The 16,881-nt window shown below is 37.5% G+C and overlaps 2 protein-coding genes across 2 annotated transcripts in view; one reads left to right on the top strand and one right to left on the bottom strand.

Annotated features, from left to right (window-relative positions):
• Positions 1–16,881, bottom strand: part of LOC143735480 (uncharacterized) — a 59,673-nt gene that overhangs the window by 18,165 nt on the left and 24,627 nt on the right. The window lies entirely within an intron of this gene.
• On the top strand, positions 206–13,657 carry LOC143735432 (uncharacterized). Its single transcript, XM_077225589.1, has 6 exons — positions 206–512; positions 1,903–2,229; positions 2,342–2,476; positions 7,367–7,666; positions 8,304–8,591; positions 12,840–13,657. Exons 1-6 carry the CDS (start codon positions 290–292, stop codon positions 12,908–12,910), a joined length of 1,344 nt encoding a protein of 447 aa, XP_077081704.1. The 5' UTR covers positions 206–289; the 3' UTR covers positions 12,911–13,657.

The raw sequence follows: 16,881 nt of genomic DNA, 5'->3' as shown, positions 1-16,881 counted from the left end.
TTTATGTGCCGAGCCTGAGTATAGTTTTACACATCAGCCCAGTCTATTTTGTAAAGTTAGTGATACGCCGGGTCAAGGTTTTTTTGCAGATTAATCTGACAATAAATGTGGCACACCCAGTTTTTCTTATGCACACCCAGAGACGCTTTTCTGGCTACGCTAGTGTTCTGTTTGTATTCCAGGTGTGTCAGATACAGATTAATCTGAGCCAATGTCCGTGATGGAGGGAGATTCGGTTACTCTACACACTAATCTTACTGAAGTACTGAACGATGATACGCTACTGTAGATGTTTGGACCAAAAGATTCTCTCATATCTCAAATAACGACAAAGGAAGACTTGACTCCACTTTTTTTCACCGATGTTGTGTCATTCAGAGGCAGATTACAGGTGGACCAAAACACTGGACCTCTCACCGTCAGAAACACCAGTATCAAACACTCAGGACAATATAAACTCTCCATCTCTAGAGAAAAGACTACGACAAAGATATTTAATGTTACTGTCAATGGTGAGTATCTCAAGGCTTTCATTATAACAATGATCATGTGTTAATAATATGGTCATTTTAAACCTGGGTTATTTTTTCATGTTTCACACTATTTATATTTACCCTTTGTTAGTATTTATGATTGTGATTTCAAACCACACATTTGAATATGGCACATGTGGGTCGATGACAAATAAAGCTTTAAAAAAAAGCTATTTAAAAAAAAAATCTTTGAATCTAACATTTCAAAGTGTTTAAATTCACTACTGTTGTTTACTGTTTTTGGGTCACTTTGAAATGTTAGATACAAAAAGAAAGATTTTTTAAAGCTTTATTTGTCATCGACCCACATGTGTCATATTCAAATGTGTGGTCTGAAATCATGAAATCTGAATAATCATAAATACTAACAGAGGGTAAATATAAATAGTGTATTTGCAACCACTGCTGACAAGTATATAGTAGCTAATTATAAAGTGTGACCAGTTTTTCTTTACTTGGTATGATAGTGGCTATCATGAAAATAATTGAGTGTAAAACATCTTGAACTTGTCTTCGAACAATAATAAAAAATAAAAAAATAGAATGATAATAGTCGATCTAGCTTAAATTGAATATTCTTAAATAATCATATAGGGACATTAATTTCAGTTACACCACCTAATCTTATGTTAAAGCGGCTTCTATTTGGATGTTTTTAGCTTTTGCATATGCAAGCAAGTTCATACATAACATTCTTAAATACAATAAAGAAGTTTGTGTTTACTTTTTCATAGTTTTACATTGGTTGTACCACCTGACACGGAAAGTGTACCAACCTACCCATAATTGAAAGTAGCTGTTTATCAGTATTAGAGAGGTATTTACAAATCTTTTCACTTTTCCACAAGGATCAGTTGGGCTTCTCTGGTTGATGCATTTTCATGCTTACTGTCATTATATTGTTAATTCATAATAAAAGACCCATGTTTGCAGTTGCGCTGCCCTGACATTTGAGAATATACAAATTAACAGATTTTTTCCCCCAATTATCTCAACAGCTTTAAAACTACTGATATTTATACAATTTGTTTATATGAAAGGTTTCAAAAATAAAATTACCATAGTATTTTCTTTTCTTATTAAAACACTAAATTAAATAGTTTTCTTAGTCTATTAATTTGTGCGGAGAGGGTTGCGTTCTGAGGCTTTAAGGTACCCAAACCATAAAATAATGTTTATTATTTGAATATACTGAAATTTAATTCAAACTAAATAGGTTTTAGAGAATAAAGTGATACATGACATGAATTTATCAAAATATTTCAAAAGGAGTGAGAGTTTCCACACAAGCAGGATTTCATAATCCTAACCGACTAACTCGTTCAAAATTTGTGAAATGTTGTGAAACACTTTTCTGCTTGATTTGCAGGTGTGGTTGGTGAGTTAGATGGACTGAAGTTAACGTCAGTGTCAGTTACAGAGGGAGAGTCTGTCACTCTACACACTGATGCTGAAATGCACAAAGATGCTCTGATGCTGTGGAGATTTGGAGATAAAGGAATTCTCCTGGCTAAAATTGATGTTGAAACTAACGAGACCTCATTAAACGATGCTGATGAGAGATTCAGAGACAGACTGAAACTGGATCAAACTGGAGCTCTGACCATCACAAACACTAGAACCACAGACTCTGGACTTTATGAACTACAGATCAGAGGCAGTGAGAGCTCACAGCGATTCCTTCTTTCTGTCAATGGTGAGTAACTCTGAGTAACTGTCTTTCAATGTAATGGCATATAGTTTATTAGCATATATATGAAGTCATTTCAGATCATCACATTGACTGACACCTTCGCTGTCTGTCTTAGCCGTCCCAGATCCACTTCTTTCTTCAAGTGCTAAAGCAGGGGTTGGTGTTTTGGTTCCTGTTCTGCTGCTCGTGGTTGCAGTTTCTGCTTTGATTTACTACTGCTGGAGGATATCTAAATTAAAAAAGCAAATGGGTCAGTATTTTATACTTCAAAACAGGATTTGCATCTCCTGCAAACTTTCTAAAACGGGGGTGTGGTTGGGGACACTGGTCTGCACAGTTTAGCTTCAACCCTAATTAAACGCACACTTCAGGCTTATTTGAAAATCGCATGTGGTTCACACTATCCCATAATATTACTTCGGAGTGGTCTGAGGCTATAAGCGGAACCTCTCATTCATCACGTTCAGGAACATTTAATTAGATGTTACATATAATTAGTTTGAACAGAGATAATATTTAGTTTTTTTAAATTAAGTGATTAAGTGTGTCCCACTGAGTAAACAAGAATCTTTAAACACTTGCGATCTTAACGCCCCCTTTAGCCAAACTCTGGAAATACATTGTGTAAGCAGACAAGCTGTCAACTGAAGAGACAACAAGAGTGAGTATTTGGACAGGTCTTTGTCTCACATCCTTCATTCAGCTCATTTTGAAGGATGCATCAAGTTTATCCTTCATGTTCTTCAATCGCCCATAATCCTTTGCACACATTCTAATTCACAAAAAATAACTGACGGAAAACGAGTCGGCACTGATCTTTTTTAGAATTCATTATGAAATGTAAGACAAAAATGTTTTCAGAGATGAAGGCATACATGCTATCTTTTGTTTTGGTGTAAACTTAACTCTAAAGTGACAATAATGTAAGCCACTGGGAGACCAAAAACGGCTGTCATTCACTGTATTATAGGAAAAGAAAGCAAGTTAATTTAAAGGGGTGATAGAATGATTTTATAGGGTATTTCATACTGTTCCTTAAGGTCTCAAAATAGGGTATGTAACATTGGTTGGGCTGAAAATACCCTGATGGCTCTTTTATACGCCCTAATGCAACCCTGAGAAAAAGCCTATATCTAGTAGAAAACGGATAGCATTGTTAATAGCTGTTAGCGACAAATTCATAACGTTAGATTACTTACAGCTTGCGGTAGTGATTTCAACATGGTCGGAACAGCCCCTCTTTTCAGAAGTAGCCACGTAGAAAAGCCTTCTTGAAACTGGCCATTTTTTCGAAACAGTCTGGGGTGAAATGGTTTGAGCATATTGATAATTTCATGTTGAAGCTCAAAGAGATCTTGTTGTATAAAAACATCAACCATGCCGTTAAATGTTTGGTTCCTTGCGAAGACAATGAAAAGTGCCAACATTCCCTGTACAGCCGGGAACACTGCAGTAACGACTGTGACTCATTTTGAAGATCCTTTGAAAACGTCCAAACTTTCTTATTTGTCATTCTAGAAGCAGTAAACTTAGCGTGCCGGCTAAACTGTCTCTGACCGCACGACCATTATTGATATAAATTGGCCCAGAAAGTGTGCAGTGTGTATGCAAATTTAGGGGCATAACAAAGGTACAGACCAGATCCAAATAAGGAAATCCCCCAAGTATTACGTCACATCTGAGCTGATTTGAGATCCAACCGTTTTACAGCTGCAGTTTAAAGTTTTGAGATTTTCTGGGGTCCTTCGGCCCAAATGGACCCGAAACATTTAAATATTTATTTTTTTAAAATCATAGCTTCATCGGAATGGTCTGAAATTTGGTGAGGGTTTTGGTACTTGGTATATGAACACGCAAAAAAATTGGGGACAGGTATTGAATAATCAAAGTGGTTGTAAAAAAAATTGTCAAACTCAGGACCTTCGGGTCCAAATGGACCCGGCATAGGAAATGAATGGGAAATTGGCAAAAATGTGAAAATACCGAGTTTTTTTGTGCGTACAATCTACAAATCAGCCACGATCCAGAAAAAAAGCACACAACAGTGAAGGGGTGAATCCAGAAAACATCAAGAGTGCAAAACAGACACACACACACACACAGACACACACACACACACACACACACACACACACACACACACACACACACACACACACACACACACACACACACACACACACACACACACACACACACACACACACACACACACACACACACAAACACACTTTTATACATAAACAAACTAAAAAAATTCAGATTTCATATGTGTTTTGCATTTTTAAAATGCTCAGTTTGTCCACCAGATGGCATCCATCTCATTTCAAAAATTGCTTTCATGAGGTCTAGGCTTGACTCTAAAATGAAATACAGCTTTAAAAAAAATAAAGAAATATATTTTTTTTAAAAATAATTTTCTATTATATTCAATGGGGGGGAAATTGGGGGGAAATGGGTCATATTTATTGCATAAATATTAATTATAAATCATAAAATTATCTCAAAACACCAAAAAAGAAAAAGAAAATATTATAAAACAAGTAAAAAAAAAAAGATGATTTTCTTTTAATAAATATGAATCCCACCCCTCCGGCCCATTTGGACCCGAAGGTCCTGAGTGTGACTCTGAAACGAAGGAACCCAGAGGGTTAAGGAGGTGACATACGATTTTGAGATTCTGTGTATGACCATTTTACCCACGAGCTGTGTTATTCAACTATGCCAAGGTAAACTTGGTTTTGCATTCTATCACCCCTTTAAAGATTTTTAATACTAAGCGTTTTCCCAAAATTATGTTTTAATAGTATGTTCATGCCGTGACCATAGTGGCGGGAACATGTGTGTTGTAGCCATACGCTCATAGACCGTCTCATTCTAGCGTTTAATGCTGAGGAGGAGTCTAGCATACAAGCCTCTGAAGGACTAAGCACTCAGCCTCAATGGGATACAGCCTTCCGTTTGAGAAGCATCTGATTTTTAAGTGATCCTGAACACATTGATTAGCTGGTTCAGTTGTGGTTTGTTTGGGTTGGAGCTGAACTCTCCAGGACAGTGGGTCCAGGATCAGGATTACAGAGATTTGGTATACATTTTAGTCCTTATTTTGAATAACTTGTTTTTCCAGTAATCATTTTATTAGTGAGATTTGTATTATTCAGTGAATTTCTGAATAATTCACAGCACATAATCTTATTTCAGTTGAATTCAACATGGATCCATCATTCCTTTTCTGCATGTCATCAAAGCCTGATTTCCATTACACGAGAGTAGATGTTAAAACTTCATGCTGATTTGTACTCGGCTTTCGCCAAGATAATCACCAACTAAGACGTAGCTTTACAGTAACCTATGCTTCTCCATCCATTCTTTCCATCTGGTGACGTGAATTTTCTGTCTGGTGTTAATACAGTGTATTGCGCGTCAGCACACACAACGGCTGCAACCACAGTGCGGTCCCCCCATAACAACCCTCTGGATTGAGCGGAGTAGGGAACATCTCTAGGGTCTTCAAGTGGGCACCTTCCGTCCTCAGTGTTTCGTCGACTAGCCCACGGCACCTCAAGAGGGCTCGACAGTGACTCTGGCATCCCAGAGTCACCCCCTCCGTCCCCCACTCAACTCAGCCCAGCTTACTGACCTCTACTTCCCTCTTGCTGCCGAGACCTAACCACAATCTCACAATCTCTCCGCAACCCAACCATACGCGCCAACCCGTTTGACTAAGGCTGTCGAGCCCCACTGGTGCGTTAATATGCAGTTTCAGTGGCAACGGTTCTGTATGGCATACCACCTACGGCAAAACACAATATCTGCCCAACCACCCGTCATTCACGCAATATACACAGGAACGTAATGACTGTAAATACTATACAACCTATACAAATAAACCAACAGACCTTTCAAGTTTAAGAATTCTACGAAACCGTAGCATGGCGGCCTGTACACAGCCAGCTAGAATCTTTCCGTCTCAACCACAGCCAGTTGCTGCTCCTTTCTGCTGCTTCAGATAAGTTCTTTACTGTACGACGCAACTCTTGGCCACTGAATCCGACGTCTCTGAGGAACCGGGTTGTAGAGTGTGCCACAAAACCACGACAACCCACTTCCACTGGATAAACCTGGACTCTCCATCCTCGCTGTTCTGCTTCAGTGGCCAGATGAGCATACCGCAGTTTCTTCCTCTCATATGCCTCATCTACCGCATCCTCCCATGGCACTGTTAACTCTATCAGTTGAACAATGCGTGCTGATCCAGACCACAAAACAATATCTGGTCGTAGGTTAGTGGTGGCAATCTCAGGTGGAAAAATAAGCCGTTGATCAAGATCAACCAGCATCTGAATTTTGACTATGGCATTCTGTGTCTCCATTAAACTAACATTTTTGCCCTTTTTGAATTCAGATTCTTAAAGTGAAATGAGGTGGAGCTGGGGGAATGGATTGACCATCATTAATGGTCATCATTAATTTGACCATCATGATTTTTATACCAAAATACATGCATGTACATAAGTAAAACATTTTGCAATAATTTACTCGAGTAACGTTGTTTCAAACATGCTGTTGTTTACGCTGCTCTTTTCCATACAGTGGTGACCACAACGTTTAAACTCTAAAAAGTACCATAAATGCACTGTTGTCCAAACAATTCATGCCTAATTCCATTAAGCAACGAACATACTAACATTGGTCACTGATAATGTTCCCCGGCAGTGTCACTGTTACATATTTTACATAGTTACTATGGTAATAACTATAAATTCTGCATAATTATATGCAACTAACCCCAAACCAAACTCTAACCCTATAAGTTAATAATAAATATTAGACACTTTACAAAGACACTTTATAATAAATGGTAACCTTTTCCCCTTCTGATGTGCTGTGGCAGCTTTAAAATCCTTGACATTGGCATTTGTTGAAGAATATGTCATAGCAAAGCACAGAAAAGAGAATGATATTTTTTGCATTATCAGCACATTTCCAGTCTGTAGCTCACATAGAAGACTTGAAATTCAGCAAGAGCCATTTATGGTGTGGTTTGTATGAATGAATGCACAGTAATTGAGATGTCCACCTGCACACTCATGAACACATTTCTGTTCTCTGTTTATGTGTGTTGCTGTGACATGTGAAGCGAAGCCAGCAATGGAGGGAGCATCTGTCACTCTACAAACCGGTGTTGCTCAAATACAGGGTACGGATACGATACAGTGGTGCTATGAAGCTGAAGACAATCTCATCGCTGAAATCAATGGAGAGAATAGAAGGACATTGCCAGGTGCTGATGGGAGATTCATAAGCAAACTCATACTGGATGAGAGAAATGGGAATCTCACTATCAATAACATCAGAACCATTCACTCTGGACTCTATAAACTAAAGATCAGCAGCGGCAGAAAAAACAAATACAAGAGATTCATTGTTAATGTCAGTGGTAAGTATCAACTCTTCCATGCTGTTAATGATTGAACAACAATTTTGACAGTTGTTTAGACTGCTGTTTTCAGTTGATTAGTGAGCAAGGCTTCAATAAACAATATTTGAATCGGGCCTCTCATCCAATAATTGCAAGAAATGCTTTGTCACCTTTCAAATTGTGTCATTTTAATTCAAATAATAACTCTGGTTTTGTGCTCTTTAATCTGGTGTGACAGATCCTTGTAGTTCAAGCTGCAGCGTGGAGTGGGCATGAACCGATCATCTCGTCCTCTTTACTACTAGTTAAAGAGCACAAAATAAAAATAAATGGACATCAAAAGTTCTGTTGAATACAAACCGATACAAACGGTTCAAAATTAATCCTGTCTTATGTAATTGGTGAATCAGTGTTTCATCTGTGGAAAACCTTATAACACATACATTTACCTCATGATAGCCGTCCAGTGCCCGTTTCTCGTTAGCTTGCTATAAAAAAGAAATGTAGAGGGGGACATTTTGCAATATAATAAATATTCTGTGTATTTTAACTGAACTAACTTTAAATGTATGTGATGTTGAAACAGCAAACAAAATTCATTCAATCACTTGTTTTTCTGTATTTCTCTGTTTCTGCGTGCTGCTGTGACATGAAGTGAGGACATTATCAGTGACGGAGGGAGATCCTGTCAGTCTCGAGACTGGTGTTGAAATACAGGAAGGGGATCTGATGCTGTGGACGTTTGGACCTGAAAACCGTCTCGTTGTTAAAAAGGAATTAGAAATGACTATTAGTGAGAGTTTCAGAGGCAGACTGGAGCTGGATCATCAGACTGGATCTCTGAACATCACAAACATCAGAATCACAGATTCGGGACATTTTAAACTACAGATCATCAACACAGAACAGACCATATTCAGGAGATTCAATGTGATGGTCAATGGTGAGTAGAACAACATTTATTATAACAACAGGGATGGGCAACTCCTGTCCTCGAGGGCCACTGTCCTGCAGAGTTTAGCTCCAACCCTGACAAAAATAATTTTTTAGTAATCCTGAAAACATTGATTAGCTTGTTCAGGTGTGTTTAATAAGGGTTGGAGCTAAACTCTGCAGGACAGTGGCCCTCGAGGACCGGAGTTCCCCATCCCTGAACTATACAGTATTGATATATACAGCAGTTCTGGTCCTTGAATCTGATTCGTCTGTGGTGTTCCATTAATGCATTCTGCTTGTCTGTTTGCATGTTCCATATCTAGGTTGTTTTTTTTGTTGTAGTTTTTTTTTTATCAAGTTTTAAGAATTCAAAAACATTTTTGCAAAGAAACATTTGGCAACACTTTATTTTACAGTGTACTTGTTACATATGTTACATGTACTTTCCATAGTAATGACATATTATCGTCGCTGTCCGATGAAAACCGTGTATGTCCATTTTGCCGATTTTGAGATTTTTCGACGGATAGAATCTCCAGGTTCATTTCCGTATACAGTATGCTTCACATGTCTAAATGACCAATGAAAAGTTGTGAAATCATGTCATCTGATTTTCACGTATACCCATTTGGTGTCAAAGCTGTCAATCACGCCGCGTATCTCCTGCCCTGAGGCATCTCGCAGGTCGCGTCTCTGGAAGCTCAGCATTGTATAGCCGAATAACTCTGTGAGGTAAAGTATCAGCAAATGTTTGTTTTTGACAACTGTTCAAGTTTATTATATATTCGCAATATATTCACAACTGTTATTTACCGGTAAATGGTCTAAACCAGTGGTTCTCAATCTTGGTCCTAGGGAGCCACTGCTCTGCACATTTTATATGTCTCCTTTATCTGACACGCCCACTTCAGTTAATAAAGCTCTTTCCTAACGAGCTGATGATCTGAATCAGGTGTGTTAAATGAGGGAGACATACAAACTGTGCAGAGCAGTGGCTCCCTCGGACCAGGATTGAGAACCACTGGTCTAGACGAAGTAATTGCCCCCCCCCCCCCCCCCCCCCCCCGCCTTTAAAGATAATGAGTATTTTTTTAACTAAACAAAAATGCTGTTATAGTCACTCCAAAACTTCAACAAGCAAATTATGACTTGAACTGTAATAAATTGTTTATACAAATGCTACAAAGAACGTTCAAGGATATTTCAATCATCCTACATAGTTCCATTGTACAAATACATTTTATCTGACCATGTATCTTGTAGTAGATAAAAATTTTGTGCATTTTAATGTTAAATTCATCAATCTGGTGCACTTGAGAGTTCAAAATTAAAAGCTCCAACCCATATTCAGTGTTCAAATTAAACAAAGAAAAATTCAAACCCCTTTTAGTTAGTGTCTGTCAACATTACATAATAATAGTTATAATATTAATCCCATGATAATACTCATATATTGTAAAACAATGCACTGAAAAATAAAGGAAACTTTTCAAGTTTTTTTCAAGTTTTGTACTAATTTCTATACTAATAGAAAGAGTATTTTCTATACTTCACATTAAAGGTGTGATTGGGCCAGCCCAGTGTCAATCAAGAAAACAACCAATGGGCCGCTGATCTACGCGTTTCATGCGGTGTCAGAAAAAAAGCTAACGCTGACTTTTTTTTTGACCAATGCGTTACACCAGCACTAACCCAGCGCCGCCGATTAAGCAAAACAAAACAACACAAAACGAATGGGCTATTTCTATTTTAGCCCCCGGCCGCTTTTTTGCTTTATCCATCTTTTTCGACGACAACTCACTACTAGTGCCTGTTTGCTCAGCGCTCACGGCGCCCGCGCCCGCTCGCGATATTATTGGAGGGGGGTCCCCTGTCAAAATTCTATGATGAAATCTTATGAGGGCGCCTACTCCGCTACACATACATGTATATCCACTTTTTGCGCCACTGGTAGGCTTATGTAATTGCTCCACTCGTTGCAGTGACACTGTTAATGAAGTACAATAAAAGCGGAAAGTTCCTTACGCGGCTCTGGCGCCCCCCCTAGGGTATAAGGCACTGGCGCCTACTTTTATTTTGAAAGTGTTACCAGTTACTTTCGCTTCCAAAAAAGGAATATACCACGAGACTTCCGTTTTTGGTTTATAAACGAAAAACAAATTGACTGAAGTTCAAAGACTCTCTTCATTCTTTGTTCAAAAAGGAATAACGATAAAATGATCGCCAAAAACGAAAAACGGGCCGTTTTTAATTGGTTTTTCGTTTTTTGATTTTGACACCAAAAACGGTTATTTGGTTTTTCGTTTTGAAACAAAAAACAGAAAAACGGTATTTTCGTTTTATAATTACAAACGAATTACGGATTATCCAGAGATCCCCTGACCGTGTATATTCAACGCGCGGCCCACTTGACCGCAGTGGCCCTGGGTTCAGCAATGAGTGTATTGATTCATTGTCCCTTCATAGTTTGCAAGAGACATTTAATAAACTGAGCGTAGGCTATTTAATAAACTGAGACGTAGGCTATTTAATAAACTGAGCGTAGCCTATTCATCTGTCAATATGAAACGCGACTTGGCCATTCTAATTAATGATCGGAAGAACGCGTATCGACCACCGTTACTGTAAAATATGCACGTATGTCCATTTAAACTCGATTTTGGTCAAATGTGGATTATATCATTACACTGGCAAGACTATGGTTACATTTAAAGATGCCGTACCAAGTATGACACCGCTACGTTCAACTGCTTTTGAATTATGGTGTTTTTTTCACTTCCTGAAAAGTAACCGTTTTGGACATATGTGAGTTTCATCGGGCAGCGACGTTATGCATAATTACATGGAACTAACCCTTAACCAAATCCTAATCCTACCCAAACCCTATAGTAAGTACATGTTACTTAATATTACTCATATAACTGGTCTCTTTTCTGCGTTGTGTTTTGGGTTGGTATGAGAAGAACAGGACAGCATTCGGCAGTTTCAATGATCTTTTATTCCTGATAGACAAACAAAATGTAATCAGCCTCTTAGTGAGAGTCGCCGTCGTAAATTCTCTCACTGCATCACCAATGCAAAGAGGAATAAATCACAATAAAATGAATATAACAGAAGACATACCTGATATACAAACAAAATGTAATCAGCCTCTTAGTGAGAGTCGCCCTCGTTAATTCTATAAAACAAATGTGATGCACACTTGTCACATGTGCTCTCATTTCACATTTAGGCCCAGATGCCTATCACTTAATCGGGATGAAATGACAAAAATAACCACACAGACAGGTAAAATAATATTATATACATAGATTAGAGTGAAAATATAGACATAAAAGCAACAATTCAAATTAAGATTAAAGAAGATTATAGGGAGCCCAAAATAACCACCTCTCATTGCATCACCAATGCAAAGAGGAAGAGGAGGGGACAGAACAGGAAATTATATTGACTCATGACATCACATCAATTAAAGGGAAAGGTACTCACTTCACTTAGGCAGTCGTATCAGGTACATGTAAACGAACAATTTTGTGAGAATTCTAATAAACTATACATACATTTAACAGTACACTTAAGTACCTGTTACACTCAGTACTTAAATATATAATTACACTGTAACAATGACACCTTAAAATAAAGTGTAACTAGTGTAGTGGAGTTTGTCCACTAGTTTGTCCGTTTGATTGTCAGATAAAACTTATTTACAGTGTAAATTTACAGTCTTATTGTACATTTAGTGAAAAAAGTACAATTATTTCCTCAGTGTCTGTTCTGTATGCATTAAGTAAGGTACAATTTTGTCAGCTGGTCATTAAAACAAAATAAACCCCAAAAGGAGCAGCTCATGTTCAGTGAGCGTGTTTGTCAATAGCTAAAACTGTCAAAACACCACAAACATAGTCCTGAAGATTCTTCTAGTGAGGAACAGAGCATAAATTCTTTGTATAAAAAAATGTATATAAAAGTCTTTATTCATTGATAATCTTTTTGAATATTCTGAAGCAAAAGGAAGACGAATGAAGTCTTAATATCCTATACTCTTATTTTTCAAGGGAAAAGATAGTGATCCGTATTGTAAAAATATTAGATTTGTTCTATTTATTTTGTTTTATTTTTTTGTTTTCAGCTTGTTTAGGCAAACTCTCGAGAATAGCTGCAACTTCATCCATATGTAAATGTAGGCTATATGCAACAAAATGGATGCTTTCTCTTTTTTTAATGTCTGTGATTGTCTGTGTATTTTCTTCCATAGGAAAACGGGTGCATGAATCAGAGACTCATCCCCTGATAGAGGGCGTGCAGGAGGCCACGAGTTCAGTTTGATGAGAAAAGACGCGCTCACCAGTGTCAATCACTCTGACATCATCAGCAATCGAACTCAACAACAGATTTCTGCTTTTATGAAAGTGAGACATGAACCTGTATGCTGGAAGAAGACGGAATGATTTCTTCTATGATGAGCACATGACTAACAGTAGACAAGATAATCCTACAGACAGTAATCTCACTGCTGAAGAACTACTGAAAGCAGATAGAGACACAATCCTCAAAGTTAACCATTCGCTATCTACACTCAGGACGCATGACACTTCAAATGATCCATGGTGATGCAATTACCAAACATCATACTGGAATAGCTGTAGCTTTATTGTTTACTACCAGGGGTGTTGCTAGGGTCAGAAGAGATAATCTCCAGCTCATCGGTTCTCCGTATCGAACGTGTCCGAAAGAAACAGTTCTCGGTTCTGTAGGCTACTGGTGATTCAAGAACTGCAATAACCAGTTCTTGACTCGAGAATCGTAGCTTAGGCCATCGATGCATGTCTCCAGTATGTTTCAAATTAATATGTTATGTTTTAAAGCATTCTAAACATTTACTAAATAGTGCACCATTAAACCTTGGCAAGAGTTTACATCAAAGATTTATATCAACTTAGAAATTAAATGAGCTGTTCCTGAAAATATTATTTTAGTATAATAATAAATGTTTAGTTTGACAGTTTTACAATCCATTAATTGTGTTTCCAAACTTTAAAATAATACAGTAATAATAAAGTAGCCTAATTATGTGATCAACGTTTCCAACATGTTTTATTTTGTTACACTTAGCCTACTGATGTTCAACTAAATAGGCTACTTAAGAAACTTACATTTTGTCCCTCAGAAAAGAATAGCACGCATGCTCAGCTCATCAACTTATCAGTTCTCATTATGTCGAACGTGTCCGAAAGAAACAGTTCTCGGTTCTGTACTGGTGATCCGAGAACCGCTGTAGGCCTGAGTAGCATCTGCCTGCAGACACGGAGGCTGCATTTTCAGGACCCCACTTCTAGGACCGCATTTCTAGGACCCGAGGTTTTTAGTGACAACGCCACCTATCGAATTAGAGGACCAGCGAAGATGAATGACATTCAGAGTGTGAGTATCAAATGCGAATCAATTTTTATTTGTTTAACTTTAAAAACAATTTTGATGCATTTCACTGGAAAGTTAACGTTGCCAACGTGCTGGTGATTTGCTAAACAGTCTTGAATGCATACCCATCATATATTTGCCTCTAATGCTGGAAAATGAATTGTTAGCACGTTCATTTAACGGAACGGTTGCATGATAAGCCTGTGTTGACTTATTTACAGCACAATAAACTGTAGCATGTTTGTTCTGAAAGCTTGTTTTTTACTCATTGTTTTTCCATTTTAATTCAGTTAAAATAATCTTAATGTTTTCACTGTCACGTGCTCACAGTCAGCCTGTTTAACGTTACCCACAATACATAGTTATGTGTACGTCTCTTCATTTTGACATGGTTTCATAAAGTTGGTTGAGACATATGACATTTTAATAGTCAGACATATCGGAGAGGCCATTATAATAATTGAAATCCCATGTGTTAGATTGTGTCATTTACTGTATACTGTACTCTATATGAAGTGCTATCAAGGACACAGCTCAGGGTAGGCAGTATGACAAAAGATAAATAAATTAATTGGTTAAGCACTAGGCTTAGGCCAAATGTATGTCTATTTATATATATGAAATTAACTTAAAAATGTTTTTCAAGAAACGACATGAGTGTTTCTAGAACCTTTGTTCCCACAACATCAAAATCATTTTTTTTTTCAAATCTTTGAACAGTATGCAATAATTGTATTATGAAAATTAATTGGTATTGAGATTGATATCATTATTTTTTATCATTATCATTACTCTGTGGTAACTAAGATCTTTTAAAAATGAAATTTAAAATTAGAGAGTAGAACATGGTCAACTAAATGTTCCTTATTTAAATCACTTCTCTTTCTCCCTCTTAGGAGTCAGTGATGATGTTGTCCATGTGTTTGTCCATCCATTGAAGTTCTGTCTATGTGGTTCACATCATGATCAAATTTGTTTTTTTGTGTGTTCAAGTTCAGTGGTTATATATTATTTTGTAAAATATTTTGTGTGTTCAATTTCAGTTTTTATATATTATTTTGTAAAATATTTTGTGTGTTCAATTTCAGTTGTTATATATTATTTTGTAAAATATTTTGTGTGTTCAATTTCAGTTGTTATATATTATTTTGTAAAATATTTTGTGTGTTCAAGTTCAGGTGTTTTATATTATTTTGTAAAATACAAAATCTTAAATCTACCCCCAGAGTCATCCTTGTCTTCCCTCTGTACTTGAAAATGTTGTCCATAGTGACTGAAAAGACTATAAAATGATTCCTTGTTTATTTTACTTGAGTTATTATATGCTACTTAGACCCAATAATTTCTCAACATTCCTAGGAACCTGGTTTAATTGCAATAAAGAAAGTAGTATTTGGGTGTAATAAAACTTGAAAGAAAAAAAAACACTCTAATGTAGTTAAAACTGGGTGGAAATACTGCATTGGTGGCACTTTTTTCGGTCCTCCAAAACTAGGGTCCTGGAAATGCGTTCCTGGGACTGCGGTTCTCCGACTCGGTAGGTGGCGCTGTCACAAAAAACTAGGGTCCTAGAAATGCGGTCCTGAAAATGCAGCCTCCGGGACTGCAGACAGATAATATTGCTAGGCCCATAGACATCATATAGATAGACGCCCTATCGACCGCTACTGCCTATTGGCACGAACGAGAATTGGAGCCGCCATCTTAAACCGGTCATCTGCTCCGCTCAGTGTAATCTGAATGGCAGGTGAAATGAGCTGTCAGCGCATTAAATTAATCATATCTCACTGAATACTGAACTGATTTTCACGCGGGTTTTTTTGCTGCAAAGGTCATTCATGTAGCTATGATACAGGACACATGGTTCAGCGTATTTTAATATCCATAGTAGGCTTAACAGTAATATAATATTCTGATATAAGATATAAAGTGACCAGACACATTATGTGTGATGAAGGATATAATGTATTTTATAAATCACACACTATAAATATAATAAAGAAGCAGAAACAGATAGTTGCAGTAAAGTAAGATATTTTAATAAGTTGAAGAAACAATTTATGATTTGTGGCACGCACAGCCTACACACGAACAGACACACAAACTAACACGAACAGTCTCTCTCCCTCTCTCTCTCTCTCACACACACACACTTTCACACACAGAACGCATCCACCGAACGCAGCCACCTGTAATAAAAATTGAGAAGAAGCTGTTCAACGTGTTTGCATCAGTAATTTCTAAAAATTAAATTCGGACAACATTAAGCCTACCTTTTTATTGTATGTGGATGTGGGAGGGGAAAATGTCGAGACTAAAGCCCTATTCGGATTAACTTTACAAGGGTAGATGGAGTAAGTTAATAATGTAATTTTACCACAGGACTTCTGTAATATCAATAGCCAAATCGCATGTGATAAGATATAGGTTATCAATAACACTAGAAGTTGGAGGGGTAACTCAATTTGCGCATCGCTGTCATGCGTGTATTACATTGCTTCCTGATATCATGTGCGCAAAACACAAATAACCTATACAACAGGGCAGTTGAATGCTTATCTGATAACCTAGAAGCTCTTGTAATTATTACTTTAACAGTTACCCCACCTCTCCATGCCGGGTGAACACCGGCTGATGCAGTAAACAGCATTTCACAACGATTTCAGTACAGTAATAGCAAATATCCTTGCTCCTTCTCGATTATCTGGTAATATTCTATTCACAAAATACAACCAATAGTACGGTAATGTTAAGACTTACTTGTGAAAAGCCCTATTTTCGATGGTCCGGCGATTAGAACAGGAAAATGCTCCACAATGCTCTGGCATCTTAACTGCTGCCACGCAACGAAACTAGGAATACGACCGATTCAAGATGGC

This window comes from Siphateles boraxobius, unplaced genomic scaffold, assembly GCF_051911475.1.
Source record: "Siphateles boraxobius isolate OS27281-9 unplaced genomic scaffold, OSU_SipBor_1 13, whole genome shotgun sequence".
NCBI lineage: Eukaryota > Metazoa > Chordata > Actinopteri > Cypriniformes > Leuciscidae > Siphateles > Siphateles boraxobius.
Note: the sequence above shows the minus strand (reverse complement) of the source record. Positions and strands in the feature narration are given on the sequence as shown.